Genomic DNA, 19,633 nt, shown 5'->3' with positions numbered 1-19,633 from the left:
GCTAACACAGTACAGAAGGACCAGCTAACACAGTACAGAAGGACCAGCTAACACAGTACAGAAGGACCAGCTAACACAGAACAGAAGGAACTCTACAAGGTTTGCCCCAGAGGCACTGGGTCCTGCATGAATTCCCAGAAACCCAGTCATTTCTCTTAAAGCAGCAACCTGCTTCTTCCAAATTTACCCAGAGGCTGAGAATGTTCTCTGTTCTTTTTTTGTTGCTGTTTTTGACATGGAGTCTTGCTATGTTGCCCAAGCTGGCCTTGAACCCCCGGGCTGAAGTGATCCTCCTGCCTCAGCCTCCCAAGGAAGTTGGCACCCTGGTGTGTGCTACCATGCCCGGCTAGGGAATGCTTTTTGATGTACTCAGCAGCGATACTTCTGGTAATGTGAAAATAGCAATCTTGGATCAACAGCCATCAGGAAGTCCTTTCGTATACCTAACCTAAGTCATTCCTGCTACGGGCTAAGCCTCCTCCCAGAGGCAAGGTTTGTATTAGAAAAATTCCTCAGTCAGGAGGCTTCAGCTGGGGGCTGCCATGGAGCCCGCACAGTTAGGGACAGGTCTGGGCAGATCAGGGAGGGGAAGGCCTCCGGTCTGTCCTCTGTGAAGTCGGGATTCCTGCTGGGGAGGGCTCGGCCAGGGGTCATCATCCAGCAGGGGCCTCCTTGGGACACCTGGCAGCAGAGCCCAAGGGGAGTTCCCAGGGGTGACCTAACAGCAATTACAGTAGTGACGTCAGTGAATCGAGCCAGGGCGAGGACTCTAATTATTCCCATTTTACGGATAAGGAAACCAGCTCAGAGGCATTAGGCAGTCTGCCCAAGATTGCGCAGCAATGGCGTTGGATCTAGGCAGGAAACCAGGCGGTGTCCAGAAGCTGTTGTCTAATGTCTTCCTCTCCCTAGGAAAGTACAGCTCCACAACCTGGCGGGCCAGTGGGGATTGTACTTTTCTCTATACTTCTCTGTATTTTCTAACTTTTTCTGGTGTGACCACATATTAATTTAAATTTGTTGTTGTTGTTAACAAAAGCAAGTCATTCTGGTGAAAGAAGAGGGAAAGGGAGCATCCCTGCCCGCATCAGGCAAGGGAACTGCCGCCTGGCCCCCATTAGGCTGCTGGAGGCTGGTGTGCATCTGGCCCTGCTAGGCCCTGCCAGCGGCCTTACCTTGTTGGCCCACTCGACCCGCTCCACGTCCGGGAAGTGGATCTAGGAAAGAAACCCCGAGGGGAAGTCAGACTTGAAGCCGCATACCCCCTGGGAACCAAGCCAGCCAGCCTGGCGGGTTCCCCATTCCGCCCACGCGCTGCGCCTCACCCCTTCCTCCCCGCTGCCTCCAAGTGTGCTCTCAGCACCCACTCGGCCCCCAGCCCTGGCAACTCAGATCCGGTCCTGCCCTCAAATAGCGCATCATCCGGTGGAGCAGGCAGCAAATCAACAGACAACGAGCTGGCACTGATTCCACAGTGCAGCCCAGCTCCAAGGCTCGCGTGGGCGTTTCTGGGCACGTGGTGGCAGGCAGGACAGGACTCCACACCGTTTCACCCCTCCCCTCCGCCCCAGCCCCACACCTAGACCGAGGTGGGAGAGCACATGGAAGGCGAGGAGGAAAGGGAGGGCTGGAAACTGCTGGTTTGCACACGCAAGTAATTCCCCACTCCTGGGGAAGCACACGACCCCTGACGTGAATGCCCCCAGGATAACACTCGGGTTGCTCCTTGCAAATTCCATGCCCCTTACTCGTTTCAATGACACAAACAATATGCAGTCTCCGTAGAAAAATTAGAAAATGCAAAAATCAGCTAAACAAAAACAAAAAACATTAGGGAAATCTACCACCCAATGATAGGTACTTAACAGCTTGATGTTTTCATGGACAACTCGGGAGCAGGGTGCTGTGTGGCGCCCCTCCCACCTCTGCCCACCTTGGCTCCCAGAAGCCCCTCCCAAACCTCCTCCCTTCCCCTTAGGCCCTTCCTATAGTCACACAGCTTCCAACTATGGGGTCACAACCCCTAGCTACTCCAGCTCCACTTGCTGGGTGAACCCCAGTGTGGGAAGGGGGAACAGTGGAAGGTGAGTGGAGGGACAGTCCTGTTGGCTGACCTGTGCATGACATAATTCTGAGAGTGCTTAATCCCCCTCCAGGAGTCTCAGTCTCCTGCTTCTGTCTCCTGAGCTTCTCATTCCCCCAGGGGTTTTCTTACAGAGGAGTGGGCGTGGACCTGTACAGGGTACCTGCACAAAACACTGACACCAAAACAGCAGCCACAGCCATCACTGTGGCCACTCCCCAAGTCCCCTGAGCATGAGGCTGGTTTGGGGTCAGATTCAGAGTGGGCCTGGGACCACCCACGGTGGGGAAAGGGCCTGCCCCCTCTATCTGGGAGCTCAGAAGGGCCTTGTCCTGGGACTAAGTAGATGTGTCCCTGCAGTTCACATACCTACTGCACACCTACCAAGTGCCAGGTCCTCAGCCAGCTTTGGGGTTGCCCTGAAGATTCAAACACATGCCCTGGCCTGCAGCACTCGCCCAGGATCACAGCCATTCCCAAAGTAGGGGACAGAGAAATTCAATTCTCCTGGAACAGTTAAACAGCCTTGATTGGTCAGAGGAGTCCAGTGCTTCTGAGACTCTTGGGACACCATTCTCCCATTCTCTCTTGGGATACTATTCTCCCAGCCTCAGTTTCCCTTGCTCTGGGCAGTGGCCTATACTAATTCAGAAAAGTTTATATTCCCAGGCATGGAAGAGAAAACGTGGCCTGATTCCCAGAGGTGCAGCTGGCCCAGCCCACAGAAACACAAGAGATCGATGCAGGAAGGAATTGTGGGGAGCGTGGGCAGGAGCTCGGTTCAGTGGGGGTGACGCCGCCTGCTCAGCACACATTCGCTGCAGCTACCCTGGGTCAGGTCTCAGCTGGGAACCAGGCAAATGGGAGGCAAGACCTTTCCGTTGCTTCCTATTACACTGTCCAGTACTAAAGGAGAAACTCCTGCACATGGGCCTAGAGAGGAGACCCAGCTCGTGTCATGGCCTCATCGCCTCCTCCCACTAGTCCCTTTCAATCCAACCACCTTTACCTTTTCTGTTCCTACCAAAGGCCTGCATGTGCCATATTGTGTGTCTGAAACAGTCCTCCCTGCTCCCCTTTGATTGATTCGCTCGTCACTATCTTAGACTTCGCTTGCAGGAAGCCTCTCTGGGTCTCCCAAGTTGGGGATAAGTGAGGTGCCTGCTGGTTCTCCACTGCAGCATTTGATACACTTTACTACAGCTGCCTGGTCTTGCTGCCTACCTCCCTACACACTGGAGGCTCCAGGAGGGCTTCAAAAACAAAAACAAAAAAGAGCAACAGAATGACCAAGACCCACACTGATTAAGCTGTCATGGTTTCTCTCAATTACCCACACCTGTATTTGCGGCTCCTACACGCTGGAAGCTGTAAGAGGGCTGACTGGGCCTCACCCCTATTAAGGCCTGTGTCTAACATATGAAGGTCTTAATATTTGTGGAATGAATGAATGAGGCATGGTTCTTGCCCTCAACGAACTCACAGGCAGGCGACTAACAGATCACTCTGATACAGAATCATTACTAAGGTGGGAAGGGGGAACATCCTCAGAGGAACCTGCTGACCTCACCAGTAGCTGTCCTCCTTCCAGCCCAAGCATCACACTTCCCATCCCACACCCTTGGCCCAGGTTGTTTTGTGACTTCAGGAGCTGAGTAGTTCTGATCTCTGGACCCCAAAAGGTGATCCTGCTCGGTGGGTCTAACCCTGGCCACTCTTGGGAGTTGGTCAAATGAAGATTCCTGAGCTGCCTCATGCCACTGCATCAGAGTATATCAGGGTGGGGCTCACCAACTTATTTTTCACAAGCTCCTGGTATGATGCTGGAGTTCAGTCAGAGTTGGGATCAATGACCAGCCGACCCCTTGCGTCAGGGTGACCCACATGCATCCTGAAAATGTAGGAAGCAAGGCCGGGAATTGTGTCTCATGCCTATAATCCCAGTACTTTGGGAGGCCAAGGCAGTTGGATCACTTGATCCCAGGAGTTTGAGACCAGCCTGGCCAACGTGGCGAAACACCATCTCTACTAAAAAATATAAAAATTAGGTGTGCATGGTGGCACACACCTGTAATCCCAGCTACTCAGGAAGCTGAGGCAGAAGAATTGCTTGAACCCTGGAGGCACAGGTTGCAGTGAGTCGAGATCACACCACTGCACTCCAGCTTGAGCCACAGAGTGAGACTCCATCTCAAAAAAAAAAAAACAAAAAAAAAAAGAAGAGTAACAGAATGACCAAGGCCCACACTGATTAAGCTGTCATGGTTTCTCTTGATTATCCACACCTGTATTTGAGGCTTCTCACCAAGAGGCTCCTTCATGGATGAGTCTGAACCCCGTGAAGACAGCAACAATTCAGTCCAAGAAAATAAGAGACCACAAGTCCCCTACCCTGCCTAGGGACCTGAAGGCCCTCCCTCAGCCTGAATCTCAGCACCTGCCTTCCTCCCAGTGAGCCGAGGTGCAAGAGCCAGACCACATTCCTTGTGACTGCCCCTCAGTTTGGAGCAGGGGATGAAATCATAGAGACTAATTCTTGGGAAGCAATGACTCAGCCTCAGTGTTTTTCCATTTTGACATCGACGGATCAATCTATTTTTCCATGATAATTCGTCATTTTTGGAACTTGAAGAAATCTTTTCCCACCCCACATTCTCAAAGTTACTCTGGATTTTTTTATCTATTGGCTTTCACGTTGAGGTCTTTAATCTCTCTGGATTTTTTTACATAGGGTGAGACAAAGATACAATTTTTTCTCCCTCCATACTTTCACTAAGGCAATTTTCAACCAACATATAAAAAAAAAAATTCCATCTTTTTCCTTGTGAATCTACTTCACTCAAAAACTACCTCCTCATATGTACTTTGGGGTGTTTCTGGACTTGCCATTCAACTCTATCAGTCTGCCTGTTCCAGCACCACATGGTTTTCATCACTGTGTTTTTGCCAAATGACCCGGGGTAAGGTGAATCCCCTCCCCTGCGTCTTTTTTTTTTTTTTTTTGAGATGGAGTTTCATTTTTGTTGCCCAGGCTGGAGTGCAATGGTGCAATCTCGGCTCACTGCAACCTCCACCTCCCGGGTTCAAGTGATTCTCCAGCCTCAGCCTCCCGAGTGGCTGCAATTACAGGCACTTGCCACCATGCCTGGCTAATTTTTTGTATTTTTAGCAGAGACAGGGTTTCACCATGTTGGCCAAGCTGGTCTCGAACTCCTGAACTCCTGATCTACCAGTCTTGGCCTCCCAAAGTGTTGGGATTACAGGCATGAGTCACCGCACCCGGCCGGCAATTCCCCATTTTGTTTTTTTTTTCACACTGATTTAGATAATAGTAGGTATTTATTGTTCTGTATGAATTTTAGAATCAGCTTGTCAATCTACAAAAAAAAAATTCTTGAGATTTCGATTGTTATGTTTTTTAAATTATAAGTTAACTTGTGGGATAACCGACAGTTAAATATTGCATCGTGAACACCCTTTACTTATTCACATTTTCTATTCACATTTAGGATCAAACTTCAACTCTTTTTCTATAAAAGTCCTGTATATATATATATTTTTAGATTACTGTGTGGAATTTCATTTTCTGGGCAACTTTGCTGAAATTTGTTAATAGTTCTAATTGTTCCTTGATTCTCCCAGAACTCTTTTTCTTTGATTTAAATCTGTTGCTTTTATGTTTTTAGAGTTGAACTTCATGAGTTTGGGGAATATCATTTATTTCCCATTTTTGTTTTGTAATAAATGAATTCAAAGGTATAAATTTCTCTAGTTTCTGACACAATATTTTCATTGCTATTCTGCTCTCATTTTTCTATTCCCATTATGACTTCCTCTTAATGAGTTTTTAAAATAGTAATGTTTTAAAATATCTACACATGTGACATTTCAATAGATACCTATTTTTGTTGTTTTCTAATAATTTTATTTCTTTGTGGCCTGAACAGTCTGTAGGACTGTCAGTTCACTGGAATATGTTGATAATTCCTTGTGGCCTAGTACATGATTAATTTCCATGACTATTCCATGTATAATCAGGTTATTAATCATGTCCTTCTAATATGCCTTATCCTTGCTTAGTCTTTGCCTGCTTCATTTATCATTTTCAGAAAGAGATGTATTAAAAGTTTCCAAACCCAACTGCTGATTTATCTACTTCCTCATGTCGGTTGTTGATTCATATTTCAAGTTTATATTATGTAATACATATACGTCTGTGATTATCATCATTATTGAGACAAGGTCTCACTGTGTCAGTCAGGCGAGAGTGCAGTGGTGTGATTTTGGCCTACTGCAGCCTTGACCTCCCAGGCTTAAGCAATCCTCCCACCTTAGCCTCCCGAGTAGCTAGGACTAAGAGCATGCACCACCACGCCTGGCTAATTTTTTTTTTTTTTTTTTTTGGTAGAGACGGGGTTAGGTCATGTTACACAGGCTGGTCTCAAACTCCTGGGTTCAAGCTATCTGCCTGCCTTGGCCTCCCGAGTAGCGGAGACTACAGGTACATGCCACCATGTCTAGCTAATTTTCTAAATTTTCTGTAGAGATGGCACTTTGCCATGTTGCCCATGCTGGTCATGAACTCCTGGGCTCAAGCCATCCACCCACCTCAGCCTCTCAAACTGTTGGGATTACAGGTGTGAGCCAACATACCCAGGTATATAATTACTGTCCTTTACAAGCATATAACAACCTTCTTTGCTTTGAATTCTATTCTATTTTGTCTAATATGACAATTGCTACCTCAGCTTTCTTTTGTTTCAGACTTGGCCAGTTGCGTATTTTCCATCCTATTTTCAACCTTTTTGAGTTCATGTCATCTCATGTCATTTAATACTCACCTAATCCCTTGTTTGCCCCATTTGACAGATAAAGAAACGAAAGTTCAGAGAGGTTACATGACTTATAATTTCCAGTAGTGGTGTGCTAGAACGGAGACCCAAGCCTGGGTCTGTCTGACCACAGAGTCTGTGCTTTTCCACTCCATCCACTCACTCCTCCTAAGAAAACCTCACACAGCATCACATAAGGTTTTACAGAAACCTCTTTTATAAAGTGTGGGATTTAGCAGGCGACTGCCCTTATGGGGCTTCAGCCCTGACTGGCAGAGGCCACGCCTTATGACTTCCAAAGGGCATTCCATAAACACTTGCATTTGATGCTCCCAACACTCTGTAAAGTGAACAGAAAATATATCATTATTCCCATTTTACAAATGAGGAGAGGCTCGGAGACTAGTTAGTACTTGCCAAGATTACTCATGTGATCAGAACCCAGCTCTCACCTGCATATGATTGGAGCCCAAGCTTCAAATATTCTTCTTATCCACTTCCTCTCCCCATCTTCCACCTGAAATGTCAGCATTTGAAGTCCATTCCTTAGTGTTTTTCTAACCTACTCCTCGTGTGTTTGAAATTCCACCTCCGTAAGTCTCAGCTTTCTCATCTGCGAGATGGGTACAATCTTGCCAACTTCACAGTTCCTGAGAAGACTAAATGCATGGATGATGCTTGGTATCTTTCCTGGCTCAGAATAAGCATTCTGGAAGTGGTAACTCTTGCTGGAAGTTGTACAGACCCAGGAGGCGCAGGCATTCTGACCCCTTTGACCTCAAGTACGTGCAAGAACAAGGTCACTTGAGCTATGTGTCCAGTTCTGCCTCACCCAGAGCCCCGCAAATTCTCTGCTGAGTTTCCTAGTGCCTCTGGCCACCACTGCAAGGGGAGAACAGAACGAGAAGGATTTACAACACAGTGCAAGTGGTTAAGATGGAAGGAGGAACACTGTTGGTGTTTCCCTGGCCTCGCTGATTGGCCCAGGGATCTGTGGCTCAGATCAAGACAGCCACAGAGAGCTGGGCCCAGTGCCTGTCAGGCGCCCGTGTGAAACTCTGCCCAATGGGGGCACTGCATAGTGAAGCTTGGCAAATGCACCCAATCTGAGCCTCCGCCTTGTGTCTTTCCTCACTAGGGAAACAAAGAGAGGGCTGAAAAATAAGATGGGTGGCTCACATTGAACTGAGCCCTAAAATCACTGAGCTTTTGTTGCAGTTCCCCATGAGGCTGGGAGTCTCTGGGACCAGCTAGTGGGGAGTCACCCGCACCACCTGGCAGTGCAAAGAGCTCTGCAGCGATTCTCAGACTTCTGTGTTCAACAGTCCCACCTGGAGAGCTCGCTCCAGTCCAGCTGCTCGGTCAGGGCGCACAGAGATTTTGATTCCAGAGGACTGGGGCAGGGGCCTGGAAACCAGCGTCTTTAACAAGCTCCTGGTGGTTCTGATCTTAGTGGCGGGTGTGGAAGAATGAGTGGCCAGGGCTCCCCAGGCTGGAGGGCTTACTCCGGCCCTGGAAGAAGGTGGCTCCTCTGCCTCCAGGGGTTCCTGACTAAGCTCGAAAGTCACAGCCTGGGTTTCCAGCTGTCACTCCTAGGAGAACACTGCTGTGTCACCAAGTTCTTACCAGCAGCCTACAGACCTCAACTCCTTCATAAAGGGAATTCTTCCACAAACAGCAAGGGGAGGCCAGAGCCAAAAGGCAAAAAACAGAATATTATGATTTCCCTGGCTCTGGGCCTGCTCTGCCCTCTAAAAGGTGAGCCACCTCCACCTCATACCTCCTTTCTGTAGCCAGGCGGGAGGAAGAGAAGGAAGCGCGCCCAGGACTTAGAGCACAGGGTTTTGGTCTTAACTCCCTTCAGCCTCAGGTTTCTTGCTGATTAATAAGTGGGGCCGTTAATTCCTGTTCTTCCCAGATCCACAGTCAAGCAAAACAGTGGACATAAATCTACTTCTAAATGGTTTGGTGTTAGAGACAAATCCAGCGCTCCAGCAAGCTTCATCTCCATAAAACTCGTACACTATCCTCACTGACGTACTACAGGTGAGAACATTTCCCCAAAGCAGGCCTGGAAAATTCCAAAGATGCCCAGACACGTGGTCAAGTCACCAGGATGTCAGACGTCCACTGTCCTCCCTGCACTACCTGTCAGAGAAGTTTAAATAGTTCACAGGCCTCCACCCTCCCCATCTGAGGCCTCCCTAAACTAACATACCTCTTGATGCTGTTAGTGTACTTGAGCCGAAGCGTTCCAGGCAAAGTGAGCTAATATTTTAATGATGGTGTTTTTAGGCATTGTCAAGGGAGTGGTGGTGAAGAGAATTTAGAGGGAAGGTAAAGCAAATTCAAGTCTAACTAGAATTCCATGCTAGACAGGCTACCAAAGAGGCCCCCATCAATACTCCATCTTTAGGTGGTGATGTCTGTGCATTATTTCTTAAACCACTTAGGAAAAATGATCCCACAGCAGTGAGGAAATGGAGTCAGAATGACAGCTGCCTCCTATCGGAGCCAAGGGTTTTGGTGGGGTCCACACAGATGGGTCTGGGGCTGGGGTGGGAGGCCTTGACAAGAGCTTGGGCCACCAGACCCTCTTGGGAGGCGGAGGGACTAAGGAGCCTCACTTAAAGGGCCTCCCTGTCATTCGGTGAATTCTGCCAGCTCCCTTGCACGGGATGGCGGCTCGCCCGTGGAGCAGCCATGTAGTCACACAGACACAGAGAGATGCACAAACACAGATATGTGGACACACAGGCAGGTACACACACACATAACTACACAGACACATCTGCAGACTCACATGTGCAAAGACACACACTGATTCCTAAAAAAAGGCTCATGGCTCTTCCCTACTCCAAAGGACATTCTTACAGACAATACACCCCTGCCAACTAGCTGCTCGGAGGAGAGGAGACCCACCCATTCTGAGTGTCCTACAGAGATGTCCTACAAAAGGAGTGGCCATTGGACTTCAGATTGGCTCCTGTCTTCCCAAGATCGGCTGCTGCTCTGTGGCCGCCTGTTCAGTGGTTCCTGCTTTCACGAGCAAAGTGGTCCGATTTCGCTTTTCTCCTGAGGCACAGCCTTTGTCCTTTTTTCCCTCTGTTCTTGGAGGACAAATACTGAACCGTTAAAACTACTTTTAAATCTTCCAACTCTTCTGCTTTAAATTACCCAGCTCAAGTACTTTGAGGGAAACAATTGCTTTGCCAACTTGAAAATCTGTCTGGCACTGTTCTGTAATCCACAGCTCCTTAACACACGCAGCCAGCAAACTGGCCTAAATCAGCTGAACCCAGCAGAACTGAGCAGATAAAATCCACTAGTCACAGGGATGAGAACACTGACACTGAACACGGGCACTCTTTGCTAAGGAAGAAGGGCTCAAAGCAGAGGGGGGTGGCCCTGAGCTGTCCACCAAGTAATTTTTTAAAGAGGACCTAAGCGAAGATAGTAAGCTCAGAGAGTTCAATGATCCAGTTACAGGGCTGGTAATTCCTAGAAGTTAAAAAACTTATCCTTTTGCTGATTAAACTAGCACAGGCCCCAAAAGATAATATTCAATGGTGATAAGACCACAGTGAATGGGCAAAAGTGTCTTTAAAAATCTTCATAAACTTCTAGGAATCCATACTAATTAAACTGAGAAGTGTGGACTAAGATTTACACAGCAGGCATTCACCGTAGCATTCATTCAGCAGATTTCTATTGAGTCCTTACCATGAACTGGGCATTGAGCTAGCAGCTGAAGCTACAGATATGTACAAGACATATACCTTATCTTAAAAGAACTTTCAGCCTGGAGAAAAAGTTAGCCGTAAAAATAGGTAGGTTACGAATCAGTCTGGTAAGCAGAGTGACAGACACATGCTCAGAGCTCTTAAGAGCCCAAGGAGAAGAGTCCTGGGGGTGGGGACTGAGTTTGGACTTGAAGGATGAGTCACAGAATCTAGATGCACAAATCAGAGGGAGAAACTGCGGACAGAGAGAGGAACCACCACCCACCTCCGCTAGCCATGTGACCAGGAAAGCTTCGAAGTAACCAATATAATCAAGGTTGGAGAAACAATTACACAGCTTGTGGTAGATTCACATGAAGGATATGATCGTCCTTAGAAGTGTTTTTGGAGAATGTTGGTAATATAATGTTAAGAACATAAAAAAATAAGAGAAGAAAAAGGTACAAGTTTTTAAGAAACTGTTTTCATATATTTTCTATATAAAGGAAGTACACCTAAACATACTGTATCTCTAGGTGGAGGGATTGTAAAATGCCTAATTTTTTTTTTTTTTTTTTTTTTGAGACGGAGTCTAGCTCTGTCTCCCAGGCTGAAGTGCAGTGGCATGATCTCGGCTCACTGCAAGCTCCGCCTCCCAGGTTCACACCATTCTCCTGTCTCAGCCTCACAAGTAACTGGGACTATAGACGCCCACCACCACGCCTGGCTAATTTTTTATATTTTTAGTAGAGACGGGTTTTCACCATGTTAGCCAGGATGGTCTAGATCTCCTGACCTCGTGATCTGCCCGCCTCAGCCTCCCAAAGTGCTGGGACTACAGGCATGAGCCACCGTGCCTGGCCACTTATCCTAATTTTAATTTTTATGCCATTTCCAAATATTCTCCAATAAGAATGTTTACTTTCATGACCAGAAAAAAAATACATTTTTAGACAGTTTATAACCAGTTATGTTAAAAAGTGACTACAACATGGGCAAAGGAATAGAGTGGGTGATTCTGGGATCCTGAAACATCCTATAGCCTAGAGAATTTCCAAGGCTCATGACTCATGACACACTGGCACGGGGCTTCTCGGTCTGCCCTCCCGCAGAGATAGGGCTTATGGAACCTGGGCTCTGCATCCCTCTGTGGCCTGAGGAAATCAAGTCTTATATCCTTAGCTTGAAATACACAGCACCTTAAAAAAAAAAAAAAAAAAAAAAAAGTGTTTTGTCTCTTTAATAATTCTCAGTGGGGCAGAAAAACATCTTAAATCCTTCGATATCTGCAGTCGAGGAGGAGGAGGAGAAGGAAAAGGAAATCACTTGCCTCAAGCACATGTGAGCACTTTTGTGCTACAAGCTCTAGGTTCCCGGAGATTTAGAAATCCCTGAACTCTGCTGGGAGGAGTGGGAGGGGCAGGCGAAGAAGCAAGGCAGGCCAGGTCTCAGCTCCCCTCCCTGAGGTAGTTGGGTTGTGGCCCTCCCAGGTCTTCAGGGGGTAGCTCACACCTCCCACAGCCCCCTCCCCAAACTCACCGGAGACATTCCCATGGAAGTGCCCTCTCTGCCTGCTACCAAGACTCTGGCCAGGACCCAGTGGAAGCGGGTGACCATCTCTCCCCACCTTCCTGCCCACTGCAGAGAGGGCTGCGACACAGGAGAACAGGGCCTGTCCCTACTCATGGCCCTGATCCTCATCCACCACATGACCTCTCAGTTACTCAGGCCCTCAGGCCCTGGCTGAGAAAAGGTTGCCTGGACATTCCTGTCCCAGAAAGATTCAGCCCCTTGTAAATGAAGCGGTGAGCAGTCTCCTGTGAGCTCAGGTATCATACACTGCTGTCCCAGAATCTGCTCACCCCAAGATGCAATACTGAGCTCAGCTGACTTAACCTGTGAAAGACTGTGGGCCGAGTCCCCAACTCCCTACCACAGCCGGCAATACCATAGTGCCTCTTCCTCCAAGAAGGCTTCCTGGGCCACTTCCAGCCCAGGATAGAGCCCCTCCCCCATGCCATCTCGGAGCCTCAGACTTGGAGTCACCACAAAGGACTGATCACGCTCTCTCAGAAGAGGCTGCCCTCGCAGGTCTGAATCTCCGTCTAGCTCATGGGTTCCTCAAGGGCAGGGCCGTGTGTCACTCATGCTGCCCCACCTGCAGCTCTGTGCCTGACACACTGCAAGTTCTCAGTAAATGCTTGCTGAGTGAGTACAGGAATGAACACATGGATGCCTAGGATCCCTCTGTTGGGCTTGGAGGAAAGAAGGCCCAGACTCTGTCACTCCTATTGCCCAATCCTGGCCCAGGACATAAGTCCAGGAACCATCATTAAGACATGGGGCAGAAACCCCAAAGGCATGACTAAAATCCATCTGCCTCTTCCTTCCTGAGGACAGGCCTGATTCCAAGTCATCTGAATAATTTCACAGGGCTGCAGGGACCTCAAAGGTAAGAAGTCTCCCTAATTCCAAGCAGCGCCCAATCAGTCCTGATGTTTAAACTCAGGTTCCGTGGCCCTGGCTCCAAGCATCAGGCTTTGTGATCTAATCTAAGAGTGCCCAGGCTAGCTCAGAGCTGTCACTGCATTTACTTCCTCTAATGAACTGAAGTATCTCAGGACAGACCCTGAGAGCCTGGGTCCTGGAACGACTGCTGCTCCAGTCACAGAAAGAGTGTCAAGCTCTCAGCACTAGGTAAGCAAAGCACTCAGCCCTTGGCTGTCTGCCTAAGTGGCTGGCAGGGAGGCTTGGAAGGGGCAATCCCAGGGACACGGCTCTGTGCCTCAGAATGCCCATCGCTTTGTGTGAAACACTCACCTTTTTCCTCTGGTGCTTGCTTCTGCCCGCAGCCCCAGAGCGCACCCAGTTAGATGGGGACAGGCATGAAAGGCGGCAAGTGGGGTCCTGTGGGGTATGTGTCGCCAGAGAAAAGCTGACTCGGGACTGGGTAATGATGGCAGACCCTACAGCTATGAAGACTCTATAGAACAGCTCCTAAAATGTCATGATTTTCAGAGAAATCAGAGGCCCGAGAGAACAAGGGGCTTCTCAAGATCCCTCCATGAATGACCCCAATGACTTCTACCACTTCACATCGCGACCACCTCACCAGCAGACACGCACGAGTTAACTGCCCCTCACAAAGCTGCCAACTGATGTAACTGATTGCTACCAGCTGAAAGGACAGCCAGCCTGGCTAGAAACCACAGATAGACAAAATGCCACGTTTTCTCACAGCTCTTTCTCCCCTCTACACTGCCTCAGGCTATTTTCCTACTACCGACTCTCATTTCCCCAACCTAGAGTGAGGTGAGGATTCCGAACTTCCTTCCTCACAGGGGCCCAGTCATGGCAGGGGCAAATCAATATCTGATAAGCAACCCGATCATCCAGTTGAAGCACTGATCAATGGCTGAATAGCTGGAAATTTACGGGTCAGTGAAGGGCTGATTCATGCACAAATCCAGGAGTGAAGGCTGCAGAGCTCCACCCAGGGGCCCCTACCAGGGGAGGTGGGCAGGGAAGCAAAGCAGCAAAGGTCACCCCAAGAAGGGTCTCAGGAGCCCGGAGCATGAAGGACGGGCTCTGAAGATCAGAAGGCAGCTCTCGTGCGAGCAGCACAGCTGGGACTCCGAGAACCCACAGGAGCAGGCTCCGGGAAGAGCCAGGTTGCAGGGGGTTCCACACAAGTGCTCTGTGTGTCCCTTCCGCTCTCTCCACCCCTTGACAGTCATCCAGATGCTGGAAAGATGAGCTTGCCACTGGGACACTTGGGCATTCATTTCATATTAGGAAAAGGTAGTTAGGAAGCCCGGGAATTGGAGGAACATGAAAGGACAGCCCCCACTGGGCATTTGCTTGTGTCTGGCTCTGTGCAAGCAGCTTTTCAAACAGTCGACTCACCATAACCATGTGTGGCAAGAAAGCTTTTGTGACTTGCCAAGGCCTACAATTAAATGAGTAATATCAAGGGCTCCGTACTTGTCACTGTGCTATACACAGTCCCTTCCCGACAAGGACAGCGGACTGAGGAGGCTCTTAATTCCTTCAAAAGTACACATAAACACTGTCAGAGGAGCATCCGCATGTAAACATGCAGCCTCTTGAACCCTCTGTTCAAGGGTGAGCTGCGGGGGCCACCCTGCCTTCTTCCCCACATGGTCAGGCCACATTCACAAGACAAAGGGGATCCACAGGTTCTTCCTTCACTGCCTCTTCCAGTAAGGCGAATTCTTCCTTCCAGCTATATCTCCCATGGCTGGGGACCTGGAGGAGCAGCAGGACTATCTGAAGTTTGACTAGAAATCAGACATCAAGACCAAAATGACTGTGAAAGACCATCCAATACAACTTCCTTTTACAGGTGGGGAAACAGGTTCAGCCAGGGAAAACAATTTCCATGATCACCTGGAGGCAGCATCTTGGAGCAAAATGTTGAGAAGGAGTCTAAGACCAGGCAGGAAAGCCATGCATGACTGAGGACTGGCTGACAACTGCTGTCTTGGATGGCAGTGGGGAGGGATGGCATCCCCGCCTCAGCTCAGCCAGGACTTAGCCTCCACCCCCTTCACAGGGAGTTGGTGCACATTAGAAAAAGGTGCCCCTTCTAGGCAGCGTACAGCTTGACAAGCAGCAGGTGGGCCGGATATCCATCCCTCCCCATTGGGGGCTAGAGTACAGGGCCAGCTCACACAACATGCAACACAGGCCTGAGCGTGGTGCCCTTGAGTTATTCAACTTTTCTTCAGGCCCCCAACTATTGATTTGCCATCCGTTAACCTGTAGAAATATTTCTTGATACCAACGGAGGTCATAAGCCATCATCCTCTCTTTCAGGCAGAGAAATCAGTTCTCAAGAGGCAAGGTATGCTAAAAGGTCACCATGTGATGATGAAGAGATCCATTCATCCATGCCCAAAATCTTGTGCAAGGGGTCGTACTGCCCCCACCATGCCCAGAGCCCCGTCTCTCTTTGCCTTCATGGTTTGTGTTCCTAAAAAGGCAAAGAATATTCAACCGGGTAGACTCCAGGTTTTCCATATCATCCCTGGGCGTGGAAACCTTCATGAGGTGGGTGAAAAGCTCACACCTGCATCTATTTGTATCCTCTTCACAGGTGTTCATACAGGCAACCAACTTCCCCAGACTTGTTTCTCATCCTGGAATCCCAATCACAGTAATGGTCAACCAGCTCCCTAAACCAGAAAGTGCCCTGGAAGACCCCTGGATCCTCCTGCACCCCCACTCTAGAGGCCACCACGCATATAAAGTCCCACTCCCAAGCATCTCCCTCCCTCCTCCCTCACTACTACCGTCTTGGCTGAAATCACTTTCCCAACTGGCCTGTCTCCTCCAGCCTCCCTTGTCCCACCATGCTGCTTTCTGAGCATCCAAGGGTCCTTCCAGCCTTCAGAACAGGGCCAGCCTTCATCAAGTCTGCCTAAACTTGACCCTGTCCATCAACCCCTACCACACACTTCAGCCAGGCCCAGCACACAGTGCTCCCTCATGCAGTGGCCATGTCACATCTCCATGCTGTGCTCACTGCCTCCCTGGGCCAGAATGCCCTGTGCCACACCAGTGGCTCAATCCAACAGGTTATCCAGGCCCTGGTCCTCCAACCTAGCCAGACAAGTCAGCCAGGTGACTTGTCTGTCAGCCAGGTGCAGAATGCAGGCAGAGGCCAGTCTTTCCCAGGTCCTTGTCAAGGAGAAAGGGGGCTGTGATTCGGGGACAATATGCTATGGAAACCTGGTAGGGTGTCCTTCATACCAGGCCTTCTATCTGACTAGACCCTGTTCTGATTCCTGGCTCCAATTCCCCTCCATGGCAATGACCTGTTATGCATCTGTTCCCCACCTGAGACTGCCCTCTTGGTAGGAGAGAGAGCATCACCTTCCTGTGAGTGTCCCTCTACCCAGCTGGGTCAAGCCTGGGATATGGGTTGCGGGGTGAAAACCCAGGAGGTGTCTTCTTGAGTTCAGGCTGAGTTCCCTGTTGGCTAGGTCCATGTTGCTCCTGGGGTCCGTATCCCCAACAGAGGCCAGAATTGTCTCTGTGGTGTATGTGGGGGAGAGGCAGGGAGGGTGTCAATGCCCCTACACGATCTGATTTTTGACCCGATTTCAGAAATAGAAATACTGCCTTTACATATGACTAAGTGCCTAGAGGCTTCCCTGATACAGAAGGGGAGAAAAGAAGGGGTGTTACTTGGTGAAGACTCACAGGCCCACCCTCATGGGCTAAGGCCACCAAGGGGGACAAAACAGAAATCTGACAGGTGGCCTGGACTCCCTCAACAGTGAGCAAGGGGTGTGGACAGGTCGAGCCTACTTGCTGGGTCCACACCTTTCAGAATCACAAGACCCACAGGACCATCAGGATGACCAAAGTCTGTGGGAGTCAGGCCCCATGCACTACCCCTATGGCTACTACCATAGAAAAGCGTGCACGCTTATCAGTCTTTGGCCCCTCATCCCCCATATATGTAAGCTATTTACAAAGCTTTACCATCAAATCGTACATTAAATATTAAGTGTTATGAAGTGTATGCCCACTTTCAAGTGCTAATTCTCAGTCCCTCAGAATGTGATTCTATTTGCAGGTGGGGTTTTTAAAGAGGTAATTAAGTTAAAATGAGTTCATCAGGGTGAGCCTTAATCCAATATGACTGATGTCCTTCTAAGAAGAGATTAGGATACAGAAGACGGTGTGAAGAAGAAGGAAGACAGCCAGCTGCAGGCCAGCTGCACTTTGATCTTGGACTTCAAGGCTCTAGAAATGAAAGGAAAAAAGTGTCTGCCCTTTAAGCCATGCAGCCTGTGGTACTCAATTATGGCAGACTGATACAATAAGACTTCATTGCTCTTATAAGATAAACTAAATGGGCCTTATATTTTTTTCTCACACCCCACTTTGGAGACTACTGTCAGGAGGAACCTATGGCCCTGCTGGACTTTATAGGCCACAGGCTAGAGACAATGAGGGGTCTGGCGGCCTCCCCCGTGGGCCTGAGAGTATCTGGAAGACATCTAAGAACGCAGAGCTGCCAGCACCGGAGGAACCGTAAGGGTTTTGCGCAGACCAACCCTTGGATGGAACACCCCTCTTGCCAGTGTTTCCCAAGCTCATCTAATCATAAGAATCACCCAGGATAACTGTGTCACCCTGGGAGTTATTCGATGGGGCGCAGAACTTGGGTTTTGTTAGGTAAGCCAGGACCAGAAGCGTTTGAGGAATCCTAGTGCCGCCCATGCCACCCCAGGAGATGGGTTTGTCGGGGCAGTATGAGTGCGCCGGCATCCCTATCTGGCGGAGGGAGGGAGGGAAGGAGGCCCGGGGCCGGCGCCGTCGGTCTCCCAGCCGTACCCGCCACTCCACCTCCAGCCCCGCGGAGCCCTCCCGCTCCTGCAGTCGGGGCCTCTGCCGAAAGCAACTGGGCCCGCCGTTTCTGTCACTGCGGTATTTGCCCATCTACGTTTGGCGTCCGGCGTTGGTTCTCTGAATCAACAGGCGGGTGGAAGAAATGCCTTCTGATTCCAACGCGAGTAAGTGTGCGAAGTCCCAGACGCCCTTGTTTTTCTCCTGGGTGTGGCCTGCCCGTGACTCTTCTCTCGGGCTCTGGGGCCTTAACTGAAACCCAGGTTCCCCGCTCCCACCGCAGTCGAACCAGAGGTGGAGGTGAGGGTGCTGCGCGGCGCGGGAAGGGAGGGCCACCGCCCCCAGGGTCTGTGCGCCGGGAGCGGTGGGGAACGGGGTATGCGGGTCACCGTGCTCCCGCCCTCCCTCGGGTTTGCGCGCACCAGCTCCCCACTGACCGCAAGTTCCTCCGAACGTCGAAAGGCATCTCCCCACCTCCGACCCCCGCCCGGTTCAGCTCACCCAGGCTGGCAGGTGCTGGCCTCGAAGCTCGCGGCTGATGAACTCGCGTTCATTGTCAAGGAATTCGAAGGCGGCGGCCAGGCGCCCGAGCTTCCCGCGGCGGTTCCTGCGCCACCACATCCACAGCAGGGCGCCGAGCAGCAACCAGGTTATGCTGAGCCCCAGGTAGCCAGCTAGGTAGACAGGCCCCAGGTAGAAAAGGACGCGCACCACGAAGGTACAGAGCTCGGGCAGCAGCTGGCTGGACAGGCGCAGCTCGGGGCCCGGCGCGCGCTGGGCTCCCGGGACGCTGGGCTCTTCTGCTCGCATCTTGTCGCAGCCGTCTTGCCCTTCCCGAGAGCTTCACCCGAGCTTAGGTCCGCATGCCCCGACGCCCAGGCGCATCTGTCTCCCAAGCGCGAGGACCAGGACGCCGCGCCCCCTTGCCCTGCTGGGACTCTCAGCGCTCCGAGTTCAGGGTTCTCTACGGCGCACTGGAGCGCGGCGCCTGGAAATGCACCGAGCCGCGCCGCGCCGCGCCGCCCCAGCGCTGTGCTCCAGTGAGCCCGCAGCTCCGGAAGTCTCCGCCCTAGTGGGGCGGGCCGCTCGCCTGGCTCCTGCTGGCTCTAAAAAGCAACCAGCCGGTAAGCTCAGCCTCCGACCCCAGCACGTGGCGCAGGCGTCAGCCGGAGGTGCGCACTCGCTAGTCTGGGTGGACCAAGTGCTGCCCTAGGTGGTTGATGACTCACCGAGGCCTGTGTACAAACTGGCTTAACATGGATAAACATCACCTAAAACCTGTTTCCTACACGCAGTCTATAATACACAGTATAGTCTGGATTCAGCTGGCATTCGAGGCCCTCCCTGGACAGGCTCAGCCAAGCCTCCTCAGCCTCAGGTCCTGTGTCCCCGCCCTCCAACTGGATCCTAGAGCCTGCAACGCTGCCAGCTCTTCTGGCATCTGTAAAGCTTAGACCTAGCCCCCAGCCTCATCGAGCCGAGCTCAGGGCCCCTCCTGCGCACCACAAAACCCTCTGCCCTGCTCTCCCCACCCTCTCTTATAGGTGTCAGTTTGGATCGTTATTCCCTGCATCATCAGACCGGGAGCTTCCGGGGGCCGGCCTGTCCTGGCC

The 19,633-nt window shown here is 50.6% G+C and overlaps 1 protein-coding gene across 1 annotated transcript in view; it reads right to left on the bottom strand.

The window, feature by feature from the left end:
• Positions 1 to 19,065, bottom strand: part of ESYT3 (extended synaptotagmin-like protein 3) — a 44,464-nt gene extending 25,399 nt beyond the window's left edge. The window contains 2 exon segments of the mRNA XM_011981851.1: positions 1,176 to 1,217; positions 18,522 to 19,065. Of these exon segments, the coding sequence (XP_011837241.1) occupies positions 1,176 to 1,217; positions 18,522 to 18,830 (351 nt within the window). The 5' untranslated portion in view covers positions 18,831 to 19,065.
• Between the last annotated feature and the right edge of the window lie 568 nt (positions 19,066 to 19,633).

This window comes from Mandrillus leucophaeus, unplaced genomic scaffold, assembly GCF_000951045.1.
Source record: "Mandrillus leucophaeus isolate KB7577 unplaced genomic scaffold, Mleu.le_1.0 Scaffold1050, whole genome shotgun sequence".
In the NCBI taxonomy this organism is placed as follows: domain Eukaryota; kingdom Metazoa; phylum Chordata; class Mammalia; order Primates; family Cercopithecidae; genus Mandrillus; species Mandrillus leucophaeus.
This window is presented reverse-complemented; position numbering and strand designations above follow the sequence as displayed.